Source organism: Lagenorhynchus albirostris, chromosome 17 (assembly GCF_949774975.1).
Source record: "Lagenorhynchus albirostris chromosome 17, mLagAlb1.1, whole genome shotgun sequence".
Classification (NCBI taxonomy): Eukaryota; Metazoa; Chordata; class Mammalia; order Artiodactyla; family Delphinidae; genus Lagenorhynchus; species Lagenorhynchus albirostris.
In genome coordinates, this window is record NC_083111.1 from 73,640,285 (window position 1) to 73,667,073 (window position 26,789).

Below are 26,789 nucleotides of genomic sequence, written 5' to 3' on the forward strand. Positions count from 1 at the left end.
CCACTTGTTCACTCTTTCCAATAAAACAGTTGATTCCAAGCAGACTACAAATGGGACAATTTCTGGATATTCAGATTGAAGACATTCATCAGAGGCTCTCCTGAATGGTTGTCAAATTTTGGCAAAACCTAGGTCAGAGAAAGGAGGAAAGAAATGCATAATCCATCCACATACATGAGAAAATGCAGTATCTGCTTGAATTACTGCATGACCACACGCACACACACACACAAGCACGACTACCTTGAATAATCAAAACTAGGACAGTGGTGCCCCAGCTCTTTTTCCTCCTACTAGTTCTCAGTTATCTCCCCTTCCTGGGACAGCCTACAGAGGTTTTTGTCCCTAATCCCAGCTTTGTACTTAGTTAACTACTATTTTATATTGTCTTTCTTCTCTCCCCAAAAAACAAGTGCGTTTTCCCCATATTTCTACTCTCTAAAGTTGATTCGTTCATTCACCAACTGTATAAATATATACTTCTTCATGGAGAAGTAGAGAAAAGAGATGTTGCCCATTTTGCTACTATGATGTCATGAATGCAAAATGGACACTTCTGATGCTAACACGTTATTGGCGACATGGGGTACCTCTGATGACCTTCATTTGAAAGGAACCTTCAAACCAATGGTGACCAGTATAGACAGTCCCCAAACTTGAAGACTTTATATTTAACCAAGAAGGTGGTTGAATAAGAATTGCATGGTGGTATGAAAAGGGATGTGATTTGAGAACTATAAAGTGCTAAAGAGTAGGTATCTTATCTAATCTAACTATGTGCAGCGCCGGACCGGTGTAGGAGGGCTGCTCCGTAATGTTTGTTGAACTGAATTCAGTGCTTGTCTGCAATTCCCGTGGTTTCCGCTCCTTGATTATTGGAGGAGACCTATGAGTTGTTCTTGTTAGTAACCATGTCTTTGGCTTATTGGTTTCTGGATATGTTTATATATGAGGAAGAGGGTTGCAAAATCTTTAATGTACAGGAGCAGAGCTCTTGGCTCTAAAGGAAGTACTTTAAGAAAAGAGACAGCAAATACATTCAATTAAATGAATATTTATGGAGTACCTACTATTTTCAAGGCATTGGATACAGAAATGAAGTCAATAGTCCTTGTTTTCACAGATCCTGAATGCAAGAGTGTGTGTATATGAGGTCGGTGGGCAGGAAATGGGAAAAAATGGAGAGGAAACGAGAGGAAAACAAGTTGAAGTATGTACACAAGTAATCAAAGAAGTAATCTTTTTCCATAAATGAGGCTGTAGCTGAGAGCGTTTAAGATGGAAATATCATCCTGGTCTTGATCTAATTTCTTTTAAGAGGAGTACAGAACAGTGGGAGATGCCCTTAAAGCAACAGGTGACACAACACCTGCAGGTCAGATACTGGCTTATCCAGACTGCCTTCCCTGCCCACCCTCCTTACTTCTCCTGGTCTAGCCAAACATCATTCCTGGTGATCCCACAGCCTCTGTGCTAACTCTGTACTTGCACTTATCGCATTCAAAATGTAACTTCACCTTGCCCTTTACATGTCCCTCTAATTAGACTCTGAAATCTCGAGGCCTTGGCATTGTAACCCTGGCACTTAATGACAGTGTCTGACCCTTAGCAGAGACTCCATAAATGTCTGCTGAGCATTACTGGACACCCAGTGCAGCACAGAACACATCGTAAACTCTCAATAAAGATTTAGTAGGCTAAGCGATGCCACTTTAGAGATCAAGGGGTAAAGGCTTTACAAACCATCGTTCCAAGACTTTCATAGTTAATGTGCAAAGAATTTCCTGGGGAGGTTATTAATAATAAAGACCTCCTCAGAAATTTGGATTCAGAAGGTCTGGAATCAGGATCCATTCCTCTGCTTTTCAAACAAGCTCCCCAGTTGATTCTAGAGCAAATGTCCCCATGCCTTGCTTTGAGAAACTCCGCCCTCATTAAGCTTCCTAAAAAGATGATACTTGTCGCTCTGATTAATTGTATATATTCATCTTAAAACCCAAAGAAAACGGGTTTCTACTATTCTCACCATCTGACACTTCTGAAAGTTGGGTTACAAATTGACTCTTTGGATGAAAGTCTTTTGTTCAGACATTATACGTTAGTCCAGTCCTGGACCGGTTAGTCCAGTCCTGACATCTCAGCCCCAAAAGCTGAGCACACGTGCGAATCTGTGGTTAACCTCGTGTGAGATGCGCCTGTGCACAGCCCCGTAGCTAGAGGGAAAGAAGTGGGTATCTTAGAAAAGTTTTAGACAAATATCATTAATTTATAAGAACTAAAGAATAAGGATTTCTCGGGTGACCTCAGGACCCAATTTTCTAACTATCAGGTTAAATAAAACTTAGCTATACCAGATGCTCGCCCCTAGAAACCTGGAAGGCCAGGAAAGGAAGGGAAACATCGCTCAGCGTGACAGTAAATCAATGTTGGCTGGAGTCCAAAACAAATTAAGTCTTCACTAAGCCGCACTGTGATTTCAGAATTAACAGAAAAATTTCATAAATAGGGCAACAGGGTGTCAAGAGAGAAGGCCAGTAAACTAATTTGAATTACAGACCTCAGCCTCCAAACTCTGGGAGTCGACCTCTGGCAGCCATATTAAAGTGAGGGTAATTAACACCATCCATCTTGCAAGGGGATGGAGATTTGCAGGCTGTTTGAGATTCTGTGAGCACCTCACCCAGACCCCAGTCACCCTTCGAAATATGCTGAACTATGGCAGTCAGCATATAGGGGGATCGTTAAGTGGGTGGGTGAGAGATGGTGGAGAAATCACAGTTTGTAACTGAAATCATTTCACGGGCAGTTTGCCAGCTCTTTGGGAAACTCTAAGATAAAAGCCTTTTAATATGGGCTATTTATGAAGTACAGTGCTATGAATCTATAAGAGCCCTTTAAAAACTACTTAAAAATTGAAAATTCATATTATTTCCTATGTCTTGCTGCCTTAAAAACTAATTCTATCTATTTTGGTGTAGGAATTTAGGAGACAGGTTAATACTACTATCAGATCTTAGCAGGAATAGAAAGTATTCTTCAGGACAAATAATCAGGACCTTTCTTGTACATAGTCACTGCCATCCATTACTCAGCAGAAAGCATTCTCAGATATCAGACTGTGGTCGTCTTTGTACAGATGATGCTAACACAGGCAACACTTACCAAGTGCAGGTGGTGGCTTTGAAAGAGTTGGCAAGGCTGAGAAGAAATGACTTGACGACATCTTGGAGGAAAAAGAGAAAGTATTTTTAAATGCCCAAAACTGGAATAAAATACAGGAATCAGAGCAGTAATTTGGGAAACGGTTACTTACAAGCAATGGTTATCACCAAGGAGCATGTGAAGACACTGGCTATGATTCCTCCCAGAAACCATCTGAAACAGTAGGATTGCTCAGGCTTAGCAAACTAATTGTATATTTCCAACACATAAGATGTTCTTTTAGATTTACCATAGATGGATGATTTTAGGATTTACTATAAAACTACAGTAATAGAGATAGTGCAGTATTGGCAAAAGGATAGAGATATAGATCAACGGAAAAGAATAGTAGTTCCAGAAATAGACCCATACAGATACAAGTTAAGTGATTTTTTAACAGAGGTGCAAAAGCAATGCAATGGAAAAAGGAGAGTCTTTTCAACAAATGGTGTCAAAATAATTGTTTAGACACATGCAGAAAAACGAACCTATACAAAGACTTCACACCTTAACACAAAATTTAACTCAAAATGAGTCATAGACTGAAATGTAAACCACAAAAGTATAAAACTTCTAGGAAAAAAAAAAGGAGAAACTTTGTATGCCTACTGCTTCATAACCTTGACAAAAGAGGGTGTTAAACTTTTGGGTTTTTGTCAATCTGATGGATGATTGTATCACACAGTGGATTTTCTTCTTTTTGAAGAATAATATTTTTATAGCTTTTGTGCTCAAAATATGAATATGGAAAGAGCTTGCAAATAAATACAAAGACAAGAGGAAAATGTCACCAAAAAACTCCCACCGCCCTGAAGCATTCACTATTAAATTCTGACAAATATCTTCTCAGACATCTCTTCATAGGCATTTTAAAAACTTTTAAAAGTTGAGCTTTAGCAAATGTACACTAAAGCATATAAAGTGCACATTTTGGGTTTTTTAAAAATATAAACCCTCGTAATCACCCAAAGCAGGAAATAAAATATTTCCAGCAACCCATAAGGTTTCCTTTGTTGATCTTTCCCACTTTATCCCCCCAAATTAACCACTATTCTTACATCTATAGAAACTGATTGGTCTTGCCTTTTCTTGACAATCATATAGACTCTGTTGTCATCTTTCACTTATATAATATCCGTGAGGTTCATCCATGCTGTTGCCCATAGGAATAGTTCTTTTTTAAAAAAAACAGTTATTTACTTAACTACACTTTTTACTTTAGAACAACTTCAGATATACAGAGAAATTGCAAAAAAGAATACAAAGGGTTCTCACATACCCCACATCCATTTCCTCTGTTATTAGCATCTTACAGTACATGGTACCTTTGCTATAATTATAAGGAGCCAACATCGGCGCATCACTAATAACTCAACTCCACACTTCATTTGACCTTTACAGTTTTTCCCTAATTGATCCATTTTCCAGCATCCCACATAGGATATCACATGACATTTAGTCATTATGTCTCCTTAGGTTCCTTTGGGCTGTGACGATCTCTCAGACTCTCCTTGGTTTTGATGACCTTGATGGTTTTGAGGAGCACTGGTCAGATAATGTGGAGAGTGTCCCTGAAGTTGGGTTTTTCTCATGGTTAGACTGGGGTTCAGAAGACCCTAGAGGTGGAGTGCCATTCTCATCATATGAAGGGTACATGCCATCAACACTACTCATACCTTTTGATGTTGACCTTCATCATCTGAGGTACCATGTGTCAGTTTTCTCAACTGAAAAGTTTCCTTTTCCCCCTCTTTCCAAACACTACTGCTTGGAAGCAAGTTTCCAAAGGTAGCTCAAACTCAAGTGATGGGGAGTCAATTTCTCCTCTTAAGGGAGGAGTTTCTACAGAAATTAACCTAAGAGGAACACTTTATTAATAGTCCTATGAAATAAAGAAAAGTTTCCATGATCAGCAAAGTCTGGGAAAAGCTAAGTTAAATAAAGCTAAACAGGTTTCTTCACCACATTATTTCACTGAGACTTTATTATGCTAATACACATTGTGATCCTCCAACTTGGGATATATAATGCAGAATTTTGCAAATGTATTTTTAACTACAGGACTCCCCCCAACCCCTTTGTGTTCTTCTGGTTCCATTATGATCTAAAAATACTTCTCAAACCTCATAATTATCTGGGAAGCTGTTTTAAAGTATGGATTCTTACTCGATCTAAATTGGTATCTCAAGGGATGGGATCCAGGGCTTCGTATTTAAAAATACAACTCCCCCAAGTGGTCCATGGGATGTGAGATACTTGATCATCAACAGGAGGGACTTGAGAGGAAGCAGCACTTAGTGACTGGAGTTCAAGGACCACAAAGACCCCAGGAGGTACCATTCATCCCTGTTTCATTGTTTCAACAAATATCGATGAGGCCCTAGCACAGTGTCTCTGTTCTCAAGGAGCTTGCAATCTTATAGGGAAAGACGGATCATTAGCATTTAAACAAGTGGACACATAATAGGTCAGGTGGTGATAAAGGCTCCGAAGAAAAGCCAAGTGAGATGTGTGTGATAGAGAATGGTATTCTATTTATACAGGGTTGTCAGGGAAGGGCTTTCTGACAATGTTTGTGACATTTGGACAGATTTCAGAAAGAATTAAGGGCACAAGTTATTGTTTCTCCAGAAGAAAAAGACTGTAGTAGGCAGAATAAATAGCAAGCACAAAGGCTCTGAGGCACAGGTGGGATTAGCTCAGATGGGACTTGATCACCGCCCTGGAGACTTGGGCAAGAAAAGAATAGGAAGGACACGCTGGACAGAGGGTAGAACAGAAACGTGCCTATAACCAGGCAAGAGCGTTATGTCCTCTGAGATGCTGAGGAGACATTTCATGTGAGGATATAAAAATATAATGGGAAAGATGGAGTCCCAATGGGACTCCATTGTGGGGACTTCACATGCCCTTGAACTCCAAGTAGGGTTACTTAGACTGTATCTGTAATAGGGAGTCACTGAGGATTTAAACGAAGGATAATGCATGGTAAAAATCCAATTTCTAGCAAGATCCACTGCCTTTGGTATGTCTTGTGCGATAATGGGAGGAGGGAGGTGATAGATAAAAGGGCAATGGACAGACAAATGAACAGATCTTAACCACAGAGCTACCTAAAATGCTTTGCGGAACAAGGTAAGGAAATCATCAATCAATTACAGCTTCATTAAGTATGAAACACAACCGCATAAACATAAAATCTGAATTACCTTGCACAGGCAGAGATAATTAAGCATGCAGCAAACAGAGTTGCTTGAAAGGAGACCTCTCCTAACAAACTGGTTTCTAATAGGAAAAATAAAAAGAAATGAATTAGAACTCAAAAACATGGTTTTCAAACGTATGTCAGCTCAAGTAATTTGTCATAAGTAATAAGATAAAATTATCAAATGTTGTACAGGGCCATTCATTACAAATTTCCTGAAAATGATCAGTTTTGTCCTATCACTAAAAAAATAAATGATTACATTACATAAACAGTTTGGGGCTTGCCTTTTACTTTAATGTTGGGGAAAGGCTTTTTAGAATGTATGCTAATGTCAGAAATCTAACTGGGATGATATTGATAATAATATTAATGCCTCAAATTTGTGGAGTGACTTATGATTCACAAAGAGCTTTCCTACATCAGTTCATTTCATCAACACGACAAAAGCGTGAGGCGGGAACCATTATCACAGTTCTGCAAATGAGAAGACCAAATTTCAAATGATGAAATTCGTCCAAGGTCACACAGCTATGAGGTGCTAGAGCCAGGATTGAAAAACCACATCTAGCCAGAACACCATGTTTTGCCTAAAATGGGGCGGGGAAAGAGAATGGCAACTTGGCATGCTGGGAGTCTCTAAAGGGCAAAAAAAGAGAATAAATATTCGGAACTATCTGTCCTTCTGAAACTCTTTGCTATCGTAAAATATTTCAGTGCTACTAAGCCACAGTGGAAATGACTGCAAATCCTCCAGAAGTTATAAATGGAAGAGTTAAACCAGTTGTGACCCTGAGTATTATTCTAATCACCTAAAAGGAATCAGAGCTAGTTTAAGGATCGCCACATAAAGATCTAAAGGAAAATAGAACAAACCTCAGCTTAATCTTTGCCAAATGCTTCAAAAGCTCAATTTTTGTTTAAATAGTTGTTTAAAACTTGGAATGACTTTGAGCTATGAACGTGTTTATTTTTGCCATTTGTGCTCTGAATGGAGGTCGAGTCAGCTAACAGAAACCTACTTAGTCCACAATGCGGGCAGAACACTGGAGACTGGCAATGCAAAATATAGCAGTTGTGAATGACATCACTGCAAATGTACAGTATTTCATGTATACTGTGATTTAGATAAGTTATTGTGGGTTCAGTTGAACACTCAACCATCCTTCTAAAGTATGTTTCTATTCTTAGCTTCCTCTGATTTCAAGTAGAATTTGAAACCCATTTTCTCACAGAAATAAGTCTAGCTTGACTGCAAAGGTCACTAGACTTGAATACTGAAGGAAAATTGGGTTTAAATTCAAGTTCTATAAAGATATGCATTGTGTGATTGTGGACAAGGTGTTCATTGATTCATTCCATCAGTAGCCGCTCACGTAGCATTGATTTTGGCTTAGTTCACGTGTAACCTCCTTCAAGAAGCCTTCCTGGATGCCTTCAACTCCCCCTTGGCCCTTAGCTTCTCCCTCTTTATAATCCCATTACACCTTATGCCTGTCTCCATCAACAACCTTTTCACACTGAATTAAAATTGCTGTTTTCTTTCTCTACGATTCCCCACCAGACTATTGAGAATAGCCAGCATCTATTGGCTGCTCTTTGGTGGCAGTGCCCATATTTTCCTTGGGAAGCCCCCTCTCCCCTTCTCCTAGTACATGGTGCCCATGGACAGACTGATTTCCCTCCCAGTCTTTGATCCACTCCAAGCCATTTGGAGCTTTACATATTTATTGACAAAGGGATTGGTTTTGCCATGTAAAGGGGACCCTCCCAGAACCAAGAAAACCTGCCCTTTGGTCCTAACTTGAGAAGCCAATAATCTCCTTCTGCTGGCCTTGAACATGGAAAGTTGTAGGTACAGAGCCAGCAGGAACTACCATGGAGTAGTAAGTAGCATTTTAAAGAGTGAAGCTGACACAGAAGAAAAGAGACTTGTAGAGACTGACAGAAACCTGAAATGTTTGCCTGGAGTTTTTAATAATATGAAGCAATACATTCAATGATTGATTAATCCATTTTGAGTTGGATTGCCATCCGCTGGAACTCAAAAAGCCCCAAGTGATAAAGATGATGCCATGCATGCCTATATCCCTAGCATATGAACCATCACCTGAAACAGCCTGCACGCTCAAGACCTACATGCGAAGGAGATAAAATAGAATCAAATGGAGACCTTGTCCACTCAGGGCTTCATAGACGGGTGAGGCAAAGGAAGATGGCGTCAACAGAGAGATAGATACCCGGTGCTGGGTTCTATGGCATCTCAGGGAAGCCAAGTGTTACCTCAAGGCCCCAGCAGGGGGCAGAGAAGGCCCCACAGAAGCGGTCTCCTCTGGACTGTACCTTGAAGAAAGAGTAGGGGTCTTCCAGGTATAGCCCGTGGGAGACATTCTAGATACAACACAGAACATGTACAGAGGCTTACTTGACCTGTCAGAACTTGAATATTCTTATCTGTAAAATGGAGATAGCACACTTAACTGGTCAACCACAGTCATGGAGCCCGTGCTCTGTGCCAAGCACTACCTGGGTAAGTTTAAAATCTACAAATGCCTAAGATATGGTGCCCATCCTGAAGGAGCTCACAGCATGATGGGTGAGATACAAAAGTAAACATGCAAGAGCAGTGCAGGAAATGGGTATGGAAGAACACAAAAAGGGGTCACTTAACACCTCTTCCTCAGAAAACAGGGTGGACTCCCTGGAGGAGGTGGCTGTGAAGCCTCAGTAGGTGTTGATCACCGGGGAACTGTCTAAAAAATACTGCTTTCTCTGTCATCCCAACACCTTGAAAAGGAACTAAAAAACCCTCAACACTTATCTACTAGCTGCACTGGGACAAAATAAAGCAGAGCATATTGGTCTTTGGGAGTAGAAGTGGTCAGTGAAATAAATATTCATGACTTGGGGAAGGCAAACAAAGAGAAGATATTATTTTTCCACTTAACCTCAATCTTATGTAATCATAACGTCACATTTTTGAAGTGCTTAGTATACACGATGCTAAGTGCTCGACACGGATTATTTTAGTCATTTACAAGGTAAGCACTATGGTTATCTCCATTTATAGATGAAAACGTGAAATTTTGCAGGGTTGGGTAAACAGCTTCTGAGTTCCAGCCAACAAAAGGGCACTGGGCTTTGAACCTTGGCAAGCTGAAGATAGAGCCTGGAGGCGACACTGTGTGCAAACATGATTAATCTGATATTAGCAAGCTAGAGATTAAGGGAGATGCCTGCTGAATTTATTTCAGATTTACTACTGACAGGAAATAACAATGCCTTGATATCTTTTGACTTTCCTTGCTGGGGGCATAGCATGAAAGGACGTTCTTTTCTTTCTTCCCTTCATTTTCTTCTTATAGAGTATGTCAAATGCACAGCTAAGTATAAAGATGATAACAGTGTACACCTGTGTACGCACGACTCCGCTTTAGCCAAGCTTAACATTTTGCCAAATGTCTTCAGGGTTTTTAAAAAATAAATAACACTGCAAATCCAGTTCTTCTGGTGCCTCAAAGATGACACCTCCAAATCAATCACCTTCTCTGCGAATGCATCACATGGGCACAGGCTGATACCAGCGCCTAAGGGGACATAGTCATCTCTGGGCCCTGAAAGGAAGAATTATTTGGGTGTGGCAAAGATTTAAAAAAAAAAAAAAAAACTCACTTGGATGATCCAAAATGTTTTCCTGGAAAGGTTCAGAAGCTGTGAACTGGGACCGAGGAGGCAGGTTGTGGGAGTTTTCTCCGGGACTCCGAGAGGTGACATGGCTGGAAAAGGAGGTTTTAACAGACTCTGCATTTAGCTTCTCTGACTCCCAGTTATCCATCAGCGAACAGTCCAAACCACCTCCTGGAAGAGCAGAAGGGATCAGTGCTTGTGTGTGTTTGTGTGTGTGTGTGTTTTCGGTGACTAATGATCATAACAATAGTCTCAAGAAGGACAGAGAATTGGAACTGAACGAGCAGAGATATTTTTTTCCTAACCTCTATTTTCATGGCATGTCTGGATCATAAAGTGACTAAGGCAGCCCACAGGTGACAGCCCCAGAGAAGATGCCAAGCCAGAGTTTCGGAAGGGGAGCCAGGGTAGAGGGGAAGGCAAAAGCTTCATGAGCCCCGGGGCGGGCGGATCTGTTGATTCATTCAATGCAGAATTATTGTATAACTGCACACAGGACACAGCTCAAGAGACTGGGAGTCGGAAGCCAAAGCAGATACTGCTGTGCCCCACTCACAGTTGGAGAGGGACAGGCACACAAGCCCACAGCTAAGAGGCAACGAGGTCATTGCTATGTGGAAGCCTGGCAGAAGGTGTCCAGATGGAGCCTAGGAGGGAGTGTGTGAGTGCTGAAGTGGAAACTTGAAGGATGAGTAGGAGTGCTTCCAGAGAGACAGCAGGAGGAGGGCAGGCCAGGCAGAGAGGAGAAGGAGGGAGAGGGGGAGGGGAGAGGGGGAAGGGGGAGGGGAGAGGGGGAGGGGGAGGGGGAAGGGGGAGGGGAGGGAGAGGGGGAGGGGGAGAAGGAAAGACATCAGCCTGGGAGAGAACGTGGCAGGTTCCCAGAAGAGGGAGGCCTCCTATGTGGTCAGACAGGAAGTCCTGGAAGATGGTTCTGGCCGGACTGCTAAGAGGGGGTCAAATCACGAAGGGCCTCATGGGTCACACTCACTCAGGAGCTAAGATTTATCCTGAGGGCAACTTGGAGCATGAGTGTAACAGGAGGTACCTGGTGTGTTGAAGTGCTCACTCAGCAGTGAGAGATGGGAGAGAGGCCCCTCCCCGTTTTGGAAGCTGGGAATGACTGTGGAACTCCAAGAGACACTTGGGGTCCTCATATAACAGTGCTTCTTAACCAGAAGTAATTTCTCTCCCCAGGGGACATTTGACAATGTCTGGAGTCATTTTGGGTTGTCACAACTTGAGCAGGGGAGAAGGGATGGGGTGTCACTGGTATCTAAGGAAATAAAACCCAGGGATGTTGTGAAACATCCTATAATGCACAAGACAGGCCTGGATACTGAGCTAATGAACTGATGCTTCTGGACATGGGAATTCCTGCCAACCCTGCAGGTTGCCTCCCACCCTCCCACCCACAACTTGCTGCCTCTTGACAAAGCAATCTGCAGAAGCATCCCTGCTGGTTGCCATAGAAAAAGGAAACAGTAGAAAGTGAAACATGCAGAGCGTCCAGTAATGATCAAGTTGCAGACGAGGTCCTGGACCTTGTTCATTGCAGCACTATTCACAACAGCCAAGTTATGGAAACAACCCGAGTATTTACCAATAGGCAAATGAGTAAAGAAAATCCTGTCATTTGTAACATTGTGGATGAACCAGGAGGACATTATGCTAAGTGAAATAAGCCAGTCATAGAGAGACAAATACTGCATGATTCCACTTACACATGTGGTATCTAAAATAGTCAAAATCAGAAAAGCAGAGAATAAAATGGTGGTTGCCAGGAGCTGGGGGGAGGGGGCTATGGGGAGTTGTTCAACAGTTATAAGGTTTCAGTGATGCTAGATGAATAAGTTCTAGAGGTCTGCTGAACATAGTGGCTATAGGTGTCAATGAGGTATTTTATGCACTTCAAAATGTGTTGAGAAGGGTGATCTCGCTTTTTGTTCTTAGTACAAAAAACAGACTCCCCCCAAAACCCCCGCAGAAACAAAAGACTCCACAAAGGGACACAAGGAAACTCTGGGAGGTGTTGGATGTCTGTTGCCTTGACTCTGGTGATGGTATCAGGGGGTTTGCAACTGTCCAAACTCATCTAAGTGTACACATTAAATAAGTACATCTGCATATATCAATTATACCTCAATAAAGCTGTTTTAAAAAAAGAGAGGAAGCTATGTGGTCAAATTAACATGGAAGTGAGAAGGAACTGGTAACTTTCATGGCTGATTATATATTCATGAATGGCACTGAACTAAGATCTGGGGAGATATGGTTGAGGATGTGAGAAGAGTAAAAATATTCCTGTGCTGTCGTCCAAGGCTGCTCTGTTGAACTTATGCTTTGCCACTGAGAGTGAGATGAAAGAAAAATGTATCTCGTGTAGCATACTGGAAATATTACACAGAATTTTCTGCAAGAAGAGCTGACATTAAAAAGAGAAACCACAAAAGAATCTTAACAAAAAATGATCAAGGAATTTTCATCTCTGAAAGGACAAGGTTTGCCCCCAATTCACGCTTCCCCTCACTGACATTTTTTTCCCTCTAACCTTAATAATAAATGAAAGAATCATAATGCAGAAAACATTTCAGTAAATAGTTCTTTGGTATTATATTTGAAGATATTAATTTCATTCTGTTCCTCCTGATTTATTTAAATGCAGGGTAGTTGACTCCTGTTTTAAAAGGAGGAATCCATTTCTCCCGAGCACATTCCCTAACCTTGCAATGTAGAATGGGCATTTGTTTGCTATAGAGGGAAACACAAAGTGACATACAGATGTTGCCATTAAAGATATTTACGGAAGAGGCGCTAGATCAAGAGAAAATCGCAGACCTCAGGCAAGGGTGCCTTGTCTGAGGTCATCTTGTCTTTCTTTCTTGGGACTGGCAGAAATAGAGCGGGAAGTCCTGATTCGTCCTCCCTGCACGAATCCTAGATCCTCTATCAATATGACTCACGGGCTCTGGGGATGCATCCCAAATTGCAGTATTGGGTCTGGGGAGCCACAGAATGCCATGGCTAAAGAATGAATTGCAGCTAATGAGGAAAGGTATCTCGACACAGCTGTGGAAGGGGTGAGCTAAGGATAAACAAAATAGGCAACAACAACAAGAAAAACATTTTTAGCCTGAAAAATGAAGCAAAAGGAAATCAGAGGAAGTAAGTTTTGATTGCATCCATGGCCCAGAGAGAAAACAGCAAAACAATTTAATTTTGAATTCTTCTCTAGTCTTCTAACTCGGCGATGTTTCCAGAGAAAAATAAATTGCTGATAAAAGTCACGGGGCTTTGGGTAAATCCGGAAAATAAGAAGTCTGGGGAAGATTTGATTACAATTGACAGCAGAAATGAGAGCTTTCAAAATCCTGTGTGTGCGCACCCGGGGTTGACTAATTACTGATTTGGAGGGGGGTGGTTTGATTTGTTATATTTAGAAGATATTTGGAAACCATGAGAATTTTAACAAGATACCTCACGCACATGCGGTGCTGCTGTGGTCCAATTGCTTTAAGGTTGTTTGGACATATTTTGAAGAGGCAACTATGGGAAAACAAGATGTTGATTTACAAATATGTGAAACTCTGCCTTTAGAACAGTGATTCCCAAACTTTAGGCATCCAAGCATCATTTTCCTGATTTTTGCCACATCCCAGAGCCTTCTTAGCTCCTAGCCATTTCATATTTTCTTAAATTGTTTCACTTTAGTCTTTTACTTTAAAGGAAACTTTATATCAATCATTTAAATGTCCTAAAGAAAAAGTAAATATAAAAACAAATACAGGGTTTCCCTGGTGGTGCAGCGGTTGAGAGTCCGCCTGCCGATGCAGGGGACATGGGTTCGTGACCCGGTCCGGGAAGATCCCACATGCCGCGGAGCAGCTGGGCCCGTGAGCCGTGGCCGCTGAGCCTGCGCGTCCGGAGCCTGTGCTCCGCAACGGGAGAGGCCACAACAGTGAGAGGCCCGCGTACCGCAAAAAACAAAACCAAAACCAAATACAGTGAAAATGAGACCTTATTTAATTTGCACTAAATACTTTTGTAGGGGAGAGCTCTGAGTCTGTTCTTTGTTAAAAGAGAGAGTAGTGAGTGTTCAAGAGTCTTAAAGCAACTGAGGCTCTCATCTGAGCCCTTCTCCTTGGTTTTATGAGAAAGATGGTGAGATCTGGAAGAGTCAGAGCTTCTGTCTCACTGAGAGATTCAGCATTCACTACTGTCGTGTCCTAGAGGCATCTGCTGCCTCACCCACACTTTGGGAAAACGTTGCTTTAGAACCAAGAAGAGACTTGCCCCATGTGTTCCAGAAAGTCAGCCTAGGACCAAGAGATGGATGTTCCAAGTGCATAAGATAGGTCAGCAGAAGCCAGCCACTACTGCAGCAGTGCTACCAATGAGAGGAAGATGCAGCCCACCCTTAAAAGTCAAGGGGGTTTTGATGGTGTTGTATACTAGTATACAGGAAAGGACGGTGAAATTAGGAGAGTCATGAAGTACTGGATTTGGAAAAACCTGGTTTTTATAAAACAGAATGGAATGAAAGCCTAAGCCCCGATATTGCTGACTTTGCCCCCTGAAATAACAGAACTCTATTGAGACAATCCCTTGGCAACACGAAGGTCACGGAAGAAAAGTAAGCAACTCAGGGCTGAGCTGTGATTCCTTTAGGGCAGAAGGGCAGGCCCCCAACCATTACCAAACACCACTTTTGTCAGGACCGTTGCAACACGCGGTGTCCCTGCCCCTGCTCTGGCACCTTATCGTTTTGCTTAGGACCTTGCTGTCGTTTTACCAACTTAATTACTTGAAATGCTAATAGAGCCTGTCTCTTTGCTGTTTCAAGGCTGTGATATATTTTCCTAGTGTTTCTGGTTTTTAAAAATAAATAAGGTTTAATTTTTCCTCCAGAAAAAGAAAAAGCCATGAGTCCAAATTAGGCAAATCCATGCAGACAGGAAGTAGGCTAATGGTCTGCTGATGGGTAGGGGGACAGGAAATGGGGCATGCCTGATAACGAGTAGGGTGTTTCTCTTTGGTGTGAGGCAAATGTTCTGGAATTAGAAAGTGGTCATGGTTTCATAACCTACTTTGTGAATATACTTAAACAATCACTGAATTGTACATGTTAATATGGTAAACTTTATGGTATGAATTATATCTCAATTAAAAAGTAAGGAGGGCTCCTTCTCACTGTACGTATCCATGCCACAATCTGTCCGGGATGCCAAGAGTTGGCAGGATCACCTCTAGTTGCCTTCTTCTTTTTTTTTAACATCTTCATTGGAATATGATTTCTTTACATTGTTGTGTTATTTTCTGCTGCATTCTAGTTGCCTTCTGATGGAAGATGCCGTGCATAACTTTTTTACCAGAGATGTCTTTAAGGCTGCAGGACACTTGACCTCTTTCACAAGTGGCTCACCCTTAGTCATTTCTTTATATGCTCTTCTTTCATGGCATCATGCTGTTCTGGTCCTCTGCCTGAGAAACTTTCCCCACAGTGCCTGTCCTGGGTGTAGCACGGTGAGCACATACTCAAGATTCCTCGGTGTGAGGCCAGCCTATGCTACTTACTAGATGCACGGCCCCATGAAAAGGATCTAATCTGCCTTAGCGTTCCCCTCGGTAAAATGGGGATAATCATAATACTCTCTCCATGTTGTTGCAAATGGCAGGATTTCCTTCTTTTATAAGGCTGAATACCATTCCACTGTATGTATATGCCACATTTTCTTTGCCCATTTATCTGCTGATGGACACTTAGATTGTTTCCATATCTTTGCTATTGTGAGTAAGGCTGCAATGAATATGGAATGCTGATAACTCTCTGAGATCCTGATTTCAATTCCTGTGAATATATATCCAGAAGTGGGATTGCTGGATCACATGGTAGTTCTATTTTTAATTTTTTTAGGAGCCTCCCTACTGTTTTCCATAGCGACTGTACTAATTTACATTCCCTCCAGCAGTGCACAAGGGTTCCCGTTTTTCCACATCCTCACCAACATGGATGAACCTGAAGCACATTGTGCTATGTGAAATAAGCCAGACACAGCAGGAGAAATGCTGCATGATTTCCGTAGTCCAAATTTCAGTTCCACAAGATGAATGAATCCTAGAGGTCTGTACAGCACAGTGGCTATAGGTAACGATTCTGTGTTGTATACTTAGAACTTTGCTAAGAGGGTAAATCTTACATTGTGTTCCTAACACACACACACGAACACAACTAATACTCGCGCATAGACTTTGGAGAGAAGTGATGACATAACATAATGGATTTGTTGCAATGATGCTGGTCCATAGTGCTCATTACTATCAGGGATAATTATTACTGGAGCTGCTGTTTAACCTCCTAAATCCCTTTCTTAACTCTCCTTTCTGCTCATCCACTTGTTTTCCTCCTTTATTCCAAAGACCTCTACTACTTCTCACACTGGCTTCCAAATCGATATCCAGATCCTTCCTCACTCCTGACCTCTTTTCTTACACTTCCAAACCCCTACTGGCTATCTGTCCACTTCCCATAAGTACAACAAATTAAACTCACAAGAAACAGAATTCAGGGTCTCTTTTCCTGACCCCAATCTGTTCCTTTTTGCCTTTTTATAGCTAATTCATATTGAGCAGGACACCAGACCCTGTACTAATATGTCCTTTCCATGAATTATTGCATCTCATCCTCACAGCAATTCCACGTTACTATTTTTCTTATTTTATATACATAGAAATAGAAGACCAGGATTGTTAACTAACTTCCCCGAGAACACTCAGGTTGGAGAAGGTGATTCAAGGACTTGAATTTAGGTCCGTTCAGCTCAAAAGCTCATCTTCCTCATAACTCGGCCCGACTGCCTTCCAGGCCTTGGTGACAGGCAGAACTTTTCACGCAGTTCCCTGAATTAAACACATCCGTTTCTTTGATTCCTCCCACTTTCTCATCACTACATTCGATCTGTCGCCAGCGTGTCAATTCTACCTTGAAAAAGATTCCTTCACTCTCTTCCTTCTATTTCCAGAGCCACGGTCCCTGGTGTGCCAGCTGGTTTTAACTGCCTCTGAGTTCCCACTCGGTACCTCCATCCAACCTTCCCTTCATGGCGCTGTAAAGGCAATCTTTAAACATCTAAATCTGATTGTGTCATTGCCCTGCTTAAGAGCCTTCTACCAGCTATTAGGTATGGAATGGATAAACCAGCTATTAGATATCTAAGCTATTAGATATGGAATGGATAAACAACAAGGTCCTACTGTGTAGCACAGAGAGCTATATTCAGCATCCTATGATAAACCACGATGGAAAAGAATATCAAAAGGAGTGTATGTGCAAAGCAGAAATAGAGACACAGGTGTAGAGAACAAACTTAGGGACGTCAAGGGGGGAAGGGGGTGGGATGAACTGGGAGATTAGGATTGACATATATACACTACTATGTATAAAATAGATAACTAAGGAGAACTTACAGTGAACTCTACTCAGTGATCTGTGGTGACCTAAATGGGAAGGAAATCTAAAAAAGAAGAGATATATAAGTATACGTATATATGATATATACGTATAAATGATTCACTTCACTGTACAGCAGAAACTAACACTATATTGTAAAGCAACTATACTTCAATAAAAAATAATAAAATAAAATAGGCTTCTAAAATATCCTTGATTGATTAGACAAAATCCAAAGTTCTCAACACGGCGCAGAAGTTTCTTCAGATATCTTCAGTCTATCATTCCAGGCTCACCCGCCACATCCCTGCCTCTTTCTTTTATCTTTGTCCTGTTTATACATCCTTGTTATTGTGGGGAACTAGGATACACTCAGTTTAATTACTAGTTTGTTCACATAAGGAATTGTTTCTTCACTTAACAAGCACTATTTTTTTTAACTGAATCAAGTGTAACACACACACACACATTCACAGACAAAAACTGGTGGAATCTTCATGGTCTGGCATCAATGTCAATTTCCTGGTTTTGATAATGTACTACTGAGTAAGTTTTACCAGCAGGGGAAGTTGGGTGAAGGGTACACAGGTGCTTTCTGTATTATTTATTTTTCAACTTCTTATGAATCTGTAATTACTACAAATCCAAAAGCTTTCACAAAAATAATATAGTATTTGAGCTGTCTGCCCAGGAAGCAGGTTGAGAAAAATAGTGGACACGTAAGGACCATATCTTTAAATTCTTATGTGGTTGTGTTATGTGAGTCCTCTTGCTTTGCTCTTTGGGCCTGGGCTATGAGGTATATGCTGGAAAGGAGAGGAAAACACTTACTGGCAACAGAGCAAAGGCTGGGCTTTCAAACTAGACAGACCTAGGTTGAATTCCAACTCTGCTGTTTATAAACTAAATGAACATGGGCAAGTTACTTAACCCTGAACTTCAATTTTATCATAATGATAATAAATATGATAATATGACCTAATTCCTAGAGGACTTTGAGGTATTTAAACATGATAATGTATATAAACAAGGTAATATATAAATAATAATATAATACATAAATAACATAAACAAGACAGGATGTAAAGTGCTTAGCATATAATAAGCAACCTTGACTGCTCTCTTTCTTTCTCTCAGCCCACGACAGCAAAATCCTGTTGGCTCTACCGTCAAAGTGTACCCAGAATCCTTCCCATTCTCACCGCCACCCTGCTATCATCTTAGTTCAAGCTGCCATTCTCTCCCACCTGAGTCACTCTAACACCTCTTCACTGGTTTCCTTGCTTCTGCCCTCTATACCTACCTCACCTCTAACCTGAACACAGCAGCCAGAGCTATGTTGTCAAAATGTAAGGTGAATCACGTTATTCTTCTGCTCAAAATCCTCCAGCGGTTTCTCCTCTCACTCGGAGCAGAGAGCAAAGCCTTTGAAATGGTCTCACAGGTCTCATCGTCCTTCCGCAGCTGCTCCACCCATACACCTCTGAGATCCTGACCTCTCTTCTCCCCTCACTCACTCAGCCCCTCGCAGGCTCCTAGGCCAGAACCTTTGACCTTGCATTTCCTTTGCCCGATTGTTTCTCCCCAGATGCTTCACTCCCATGTTTAAGTCAGTGCTCAAAAGTCACTTTCAGGAAGGCCATGCCAGTCACCCCACCGAAACTTGAAATGCCCATCACTTCCTCCTTTGCTGCCCCACACTTCTTACCACTTTCCAGCATGCTTCGTAATTTACGTCATTGCATTCCTTGTCAGGAATGCAAGTTGCATGCGAACAAATAGTTTTGTCTGTTTTGTTCACCGATACGTCCCAGTGTGTAGAACGATGCCTGATACCTAGTTGGCCCTCAATAAAATCTTCCAAGTGAACAAATGAATGAATGAACGAATCCCAGCATATGAACAACAGGAGCGAAGCGGCAGAACTGAGGAAGAGCACGGTGTTCAGGAAACAGCGCAGATCAGTGTGATCAGAGTCCAATGCGTGTATGTAAGGGACCTGGTCTCCCTCCTCCCCTTCCCGGAAGACATCCTGAAGAGCCCTCAATACCCCAGGCCTCCACTGTGTTGCCCCCATACTCTCCTCACCATTGGTCCAGGACCACATGGTTGCTACTTCTCTTTTGGAAATTTCACCCTGGAAAAAGAGGTTCAGACTCACCATTTTCATTGCAATGGTTTGTTTCCAGCCTCCTGACCCCCTCCAACCAGACGTCCTCATTGGGGGAAGAGTCAGCATTACCAAAGGTGTTTCCATGCAGCCAAGATTCAGAGGCACTGAGGTTGAAGAGAGAAGAAAAAGAACGGCGGATTCTCTTTTTCTTTCTAAATATTCTGGAGAGAAATGAAAGTACCAAGTGAATAATGAGTAGGAGTCAACTCAGGGTCAAAGTGGAGAATTTAGTGAAAATGGATGCACAGGGCACATCTCTACCACCCAGGTCCGTGAAGCTCATTTCATTTGTTTCCTCCATTAATTCCAGAGAAGTTTCTTAAATTTCTGTGTGTGCCAGGTGCTTGGATCAATGTCAAGTATATTGAGATAAAAGACAAAACCTTGGGCCAAAAAAGTTCATAATCTAGTATGGGAGAAAGGCAAAAATAATGCAGATACGGCTAATGCTTTCACTGACCTCATCATGTGCCTGGTGTCTTTCTTAGTGACTTACATATAGTAACTCACATTATCCTCAGAACAGCCCTGTGAGGTAGGTGCTACTGTCACCTCATTTCTCAGATCAGGAAACTGAGGCACAAAGAGTTAAAGAACTTGTCTGAGGTCATACAGCTAGTAAGTGACATAACAGGGGTGCAAACCCAGGCAGTCTGGCTCCATCCTCTCTGCCCTGGATTACTGTGCTCTGTGGATGTGTGTTCTAACCGCATTAACTGAGGCTGCTTTGAGAGTACCAGGAGGGGTATTGCTAATCTGGAGTCAAGGGAGCCTTTCTGGGGTATATGAACAAGAAGTCTCATATTGAGTCATGCTAGGAAATGAGTCAGGAAAGGTAAAAAGAAGGTGGATAATGAATAACCTTGACTGTTATGTGAAGGAGTTGGAATTTAACATAAGAGCACAGGGAGATCACTGAAGTATGTCAAGGGGAAGGGGGTGGGTGGCGATGTGATTTGGTAATTGCATTTCCAAAAGATTTTGATTCCCCACACTCCCAACAATCCATCTTCTACCTTGTAATCAGTGTTATCTTGCTAAGGATGAGTCTGATAGTTTGTCAATAGCTCCTCTTTTATCTACAGAATAAAGCCCAACCTTCTTAGGCTGGAATGTAACCTCTTCAATCCAGCCCTGCTTCTGGGCTTAGTCTCCTCTCTTGGGAGAGCAGCCCTTTCCACCCTAAGTGGTAGCCCTCCCAAACTATGTGCCATTCCTCTCACTTTGTATCAGGGTATCTTAGAACTCCATGCCTGTTCCCTCCTCTGGAAGTCCTCTTTCCTACATCTATCTTAACTAACAGCCTGTGCCTCTCAAGACTCAAATCAATCATCCTCATCTCTAAGAAGCTTGTATTAACCCGTCGCTCCAAATAAAATGGGCCTCCTTTCCTTCTCCCCTCTGCTAATCTCTATCAGGCTTCACTCCCAGCACCTGTATGGCTTCATTACTTTCTTTTTTTTAATTTAATTTAATTTTTAAATTTTTATTTATTTTTAATTTTTTTTTGGCTGCACTGGGTCTTCGTTGTGGTGCGTGGGCTTCTCATTGCGGTGGCTTCTCTTGTTGCGGAGCACGGGCTCTAGGCGCGTGGGCTTCAGTAGTGTGGCTCGCGGGCTCTAGAGTTCAGGCTCGGTAGTTATGGCGCGTGGGCTTAGTTGCTCTGCCGCATGTGGGATCTTCTTGGACCAGGGATCGAACCCGTGTCCCCTGCATTGGCAGGCAGATTCCTAGCCACTGCGCCACCAGGGAAGCCCAGCTTCATTACTTTCCTTTGTTTTCACGTCGGCCACCCCTGCCCCTTATGAGCCTGTGTGTTTCCACCAACTGGAGCAGTAATGGGCTCCTTATAAACGATGTTGAATGAACAAATGAATGAATGAATAATTAACGTTTGGGTTGGACTTCAGATCCTTGTACCTAACCTCCTCTACTTACTTGACTAAGTTCTCCTTGTACAGGACACTGGTCTGGGAGGGGCTCAGAGTTGTGTTGTCATCTTTGTCGCAGAGAAAACTGTCTTCGGTCCAGATGTAGTAGCCATTGGTGAGGAGTCTGGGACTTCGGCGACAGGTAAGGTGGGAGCCTGTCAGGGGATCTATGGGGCAGCAGTCAAAGGGACTGTTGCCATCCAGGAAATCACGGACAAAACCAAGGAGGGGATGAGAGAAGACCTTTCAATCTCTGTCCGGTTCATCCAGGCGCACAAAAACCACATTTCTGTTCGCTGTGAAGGAAAACCAGCTCTTTGCGTTCCCGGCTACCAACTACTCCTGCACCTCTGAGACTGCCTCTCTTAAACTTCTCACTTTCATCTCTTTACCTGCGAGACAACTGAGCTACAGCACATTTAGTGTTTCTTTCTGTTTCAAACACTTTGATGAAAACTTAAGGCTAATCAGTTTCTTCACCATATGATACCCCTCACCCTTGGAAGGAAAAAAATTGCAAAACAGCCTACCTGGGATGTTGGAAGCTCAGAGCCTGCTCCAGCCCACCCTTACTTCAAATAACCCTCTGAATGCTATAATCCTTACTCTTGTCACTCTAATAGATAAATCACAGCTACACAACCACCAGACGTATATGAATTATAGGAGAACATGCAGTCAAAGAGATCTTTTTGGCTTTTGCCAATTTCCCTCAGGTCAACCACACAAATGATTGCATAGTTACCCTCCCTGATTTGCTATCCAGGGAAGTCTTCTACTTAGTTGGGTGAGTCTGTATATGTCTTAGGTTTGAAAAACAATCACATGTCTGTCTGGTTGAAAGGCAACCTCATGCCTCATGTTTCACTGAAATTCTGAAAAATTTTTTTAAGTTTAAAGCTTATTCATGCTGTATATAAAATAGATAACCAACAAGGACCTACTGTATAACACAGGGAGCAATATCAATATTTTGTAATAACCTATAAGGGAAAAGAATCTGCAAAAAATATATATATTCTGAATACATACAACTGAATCACTTTGCTGTACACCTGAAACTAACACAACACTGTAAATCAACGATACTTCAATAAAATATTTAAAAAATAAACTGGTGCTATCAAAGAAAAAAGCCTATTCACAACTATTACATGCACTGAAGTTAGCAAAATACTATTTTAAATGGATATTATTTATGGAAAACTTACTACGAGCCTGGCCCATACTTCACACTTTATCTGCTTTTCACAAACCTCCCTAAAAGCTAAGTATTATTATCTTTATAGTACAGCAGGAAAAAAAAAATGAGATGCAGAAGGGCAAATAAACTGGGTATTTTATACAGCTAGTAAGTGGCAGAGTTAAGATTTGAACTCTGGTCTTTCTGACTCTAAAGCATGCGCTCTTTCCATGTGACCTGCCTGTTCATCTTTGACTGATGCATTTGCTAGTGGTAGGAGGCCTAGAATTTACAAAAGGGGACAGGTTCTAATATCAAAGCATGATCCCTTTATACCACTGGCATGTTTCACAAAATGCTAGAGGAAACATTGGCTGATGCCTGTGTGAGGAATAAAAGACAGACAGAGAAACAGAAAAAAAGAAAAGAAAAAAAAAAGTAAGGAATGAAAAGAAAAGAGACTTCACTGCAGAACGTGAACAAAATGGTAGATTCTACAGGTTTTAGTGGAGCATGACATTTGGCTGGCTTGTGCGCTGGTATAGACCCTTGTGGCTCTTGTAAAGTGAGAAAGTAAAAGCATATTTAAGAGAAGATCAATTTGAGAAAAAGTAACCACGCATCGGTATTCGGTAGTTTCTCCACTCACCAAACAAACAAACCATTCACGTTTGCCCACACACTCACCTCCCTCCCTTCCAAACTCCATTTATTAGGTTAGGCAAGTTTGCAGTTTGTATGTGCATGGGACTGGAAATATATCTCCATACCAAAGCTGGATGAAACCTAAAACTAATATATATACCCCGCACTACGTGGCTTGCGGGATCTTAGTTCCCTGACCAGGAATTGAATCTCAGGCCACAGCAGTGAAAGAGCCGAGTACTAACCACTGGACCGCCAGGGATTTTCCAATATTTTTAAGCCAAGAATACAACAAAATAATGCATACAGAAAGAATTTGATTGATTTTTCTTGCGAAAAGCCCCATGGAATACCTTGGGAAAATGCATGGGGGAGACAGCTCTACAGCGTATTCTTTCTCAGACCGGGAAGAATCTGCATAAGTAAATGAGAGAGAAGTACAAATTTATCACACTGCATCAACATGCATGATTGCAAACTGTGGACGGTGTGAATAGCTGATGTTCCAGCCTCAGCAGAGATTCCAAATGGTGCAGCCATCCAATGAATCAGAACGAGCACAACTTGTCACCAGGTCTCTACAGGCAGCAAGACATAATCTAGGGGCTTCTATCTCCTGTCTCTTCTCTCGCTCAACTCTCCTTGAGAGGTTCCTTAGTTCGGATGAGGCAATGATATGCCATTAGCATCAAACTGACTCATGAAAAGGAAGAAGAAAACATCTTACGTGAAGCTGTCCCAAACCCGAATCAATTACCCAACGTTCTGGTTATTTCAGCTTACTCAGTCATTTGAGGAATTCAATCATCTGCCTAGATTCTCTCTCGTTAGTGCATTTGAAGGCACTTCTATTACAAAATAATGAGCAGAAGATGAGTGGTGGAAAAAAATAAAGTTTTGTTTTATATAAATGATTTTCCAATGTATGACGCCTGTGAGTATTCTTAATTAAAAAATAGATCATGCATTCATTCATGTTCCAATTTAACCAAAGACATGGCAACAGATTTCAACTGGGGAGAGTCGTAGTTGATTAATATTCTAAACTTCAAAGCAGCATTTTATATTGCATAGTAATGGTGTGAATACTTCTAATAGACAGGTTCAGTGAAACTTGGTTCCATTACTGACAATAAATATCTAAGACAAAGAAAGGAGTTTAGACTTACAGATTGGGTTGGTGGATTTGAAGGAGAAAATTGTAGGAGTGTGAGGGAGGGTAGAAGCAGGGTTTGGGGAGAAAATAACAAGAGGAAGGAAGAAATTTGAAACCACTACCGTTTGAACAACGCCCACATTTTCTCCAAGTAGCTATCAAAATCATTCGGTATTTTTTTACAGACCAACCGTTTTGCATCTTAATAGTAACTGATAAACAATCCCCTTTCACATTTATGCACAGGCATCAAAAAATGGTGATTTTTTTTTCCTACTAAAAGGAAAAACACCACATTTCTCTCAAGGAAAGAAATGAAGTCAAAATCATTGCCAAAGTGAACACTGGCATTTAAGAAGCACGAGCTACTGACAGATGGTTAATGGTATGAGTATCAGCAAAATCAAAGCAAGGAAATTGCTAAAAGAAGTCTAATCGTTCAAAAGATAATTGCGTAGAGCAGTTCTACATTTACTTGCTACTGGTGTTGACATCAGTTGAGATATTCGGTTCATCTTGGGAAGGCTGCTTGTTCAAACTTCACAGATTTTCTGCAGAAGACATTAAAAAAAGGTGGATTACGTATTAAAAATAGAAAGATGAAGTCAAAACAGATGGCATCTACTAATTGCACTAGTCAGATTTGTTTACTGAAAGAGTACAGAGATCAATGGGATTGAAGGCAGGGTTGAAGGGCCACTGAGGTTGTGTCTGCCTCTACGATTTTAGATTACATTTTCCATTGTGTTGCTCAGTGCATCTAAATAATCTTTTTCTCTAAATAAGCACAACATTTTATTCAGGAAGGCTAGACTTACAAAGGTTGACTTGTAATCAAAATAAAATAATAAAAATTAATTATTTGATTAAGAAATCAGAAAAAAAAGATTGGTTCTAGAACCCTCTAAATAGATGTATTTGTATTTTCATCATCCAACACACATCAACTTCATTATCAAGTTCAAACAATGCTAGGGGGTTGGTGTCCAACACCCAACACTTCAAACCACTGACAGGTAGTTACAGAGAGGGCTGGTGGTCTTTTCCAGTTGCTACTACCCTGGACATTTCTAAGTAGCATAAGTAGCATTGCACTAAAAATAGTATGTCACTGGGCAGATTTCAAAACTCAGTGCTCCTGAACATATAATTTACTTTCTCAGTTACAAATTAAACACATATCCAAGTGTGTAGATTAGGTAAACTTTGATCACTTACCACTCATGACATAGATCTACTTTCCAATGACTATTAAACTTTTTGTATATCACTATCCTAGTAGCATAGTAAGGTAAGACTAAATTCTTTTCTGATTCATCACCTCTATCCACGTTTTTCAAATGTGATAACTAGTAATAGGTTGTTTTCGTAGCTGTCACACATTAAAACAAACCCAAATAATTCTATAAGTTCAAATTGATTCTTTCAATAAACTATATACAAAACCTGTTAGAAAATATAGATCCTACCTTACAGAGACCTTAAGAGAAATCAGGAGAACTTTCTGGCATTCCTTGGAAGATCTCTAAGTCAAAGCAGACATTCATAGATTTTAATGGCTTGGAATATAAAATAATATTTTTTGCTCTATAACATAATAGTATGTCACTTGTCCTTTCACTTTTTGTCCAGCCCAAATTACCCTATGTTAGTTACTCCCAATCATCAAGTTTAATTTTAAGCCAACAAATTGCATAGCAGAAAGCAAGGTCTTACTGCTACATCTTACAAATAGTTATAACAGGCTACAGTTAACTAATAGTAAATCAAGTATTAGTAACACTGAAAAAGACTTCAGTTGCAGCTCTAAGACTTTTCAAGAAACAGATCGCATCTACCAGTTCCATCAAAACAACTCATCTGTACTGAAAAATAATCTGCCCATACATATTCCTTCCAAAGAAAGTTCCCAGTCCCTTCTTCCTATTGATAAATAACAAAAAAAATTACTGAAATATGAAGTTTCCTGTGATTGAGAGAGGAGAAATCCAGGACTTAGCAGTTCTTCGGCTGAAAATAGCATCAGCGTATCAACAGGTGCAGATGTTAAGAAAGGAAAATCCACCTTGTCCTCCTCCTAAAAGATGGCTGCACACATTGCCCTGTGCAGGCCGTTGCAGAGAAATTTTGTCTTCGGCAGCCTCTTGTTCTTTTGGCTGTTTCC

The 26,789-nt window shown here is 41.2% G+C and overlaps 1 protein-coding gene across 1 annotated transcript; it reads right to left on the minus strand.

The window, feature by feature from the left end:
- Window positions 1–26,776, minus strand: TMEM71 (transmembrane protein 71). The gene is made up of 10 exons (XM_060127867.1): window positions 26,691–26,776; window positions 25,101–25,176; window positions 23,823–23,883; window positions 21,649–21,831; window positions 19,699–19,871; window positions 10,079–10,264; window positions 6,411–6,486; window positions 3,314–3,375; window positions 3,163–3,223; window positions 1–128 (listed from the first exon to the last, which is right to left on the minus strand). Exons 2-10 carry the CDS (start codon window positions 25,138–25,140, stop codon window positions 89–91), a joined length of 882 nt encoding a protein of 293 aa, XP_059983850.1. The 5' UTR covers window positions 25,141–25,176; window positions 26,691–26,776; the 3' UTR covers window positions 1–88.
- Between the last annotated feature and the right edge of the window lie 13 nt (window positions 26,777–26,789).

What these genes read in the sequence shown, in the direction of transcription:
- TMEM71 (XM_060127867.1), bottom strand. Translation starts at nt 25,140, where the DNA reads ATGAACCGAATATCTCAACTGATGTCAACACCAGTAGCAA. An exon ending in CCCCCATGCATTTTCCCAAG is followed by an intron (nt 21,832 to 23,822) that starts GTATTCCATGGG and finishes GGATGGCAACAG; the next exon opens with TCCCTTTGACTGCTGCCCCA. An exon ending in AAAGCCACCACCTGCACTTG is followed by an intron (nt 129 to 3,162) that starts GTAAGTGTTGCC and finishes TCTCTGACCTAG; the next exon opens with GTTTTGCCAAAATTTGACAA.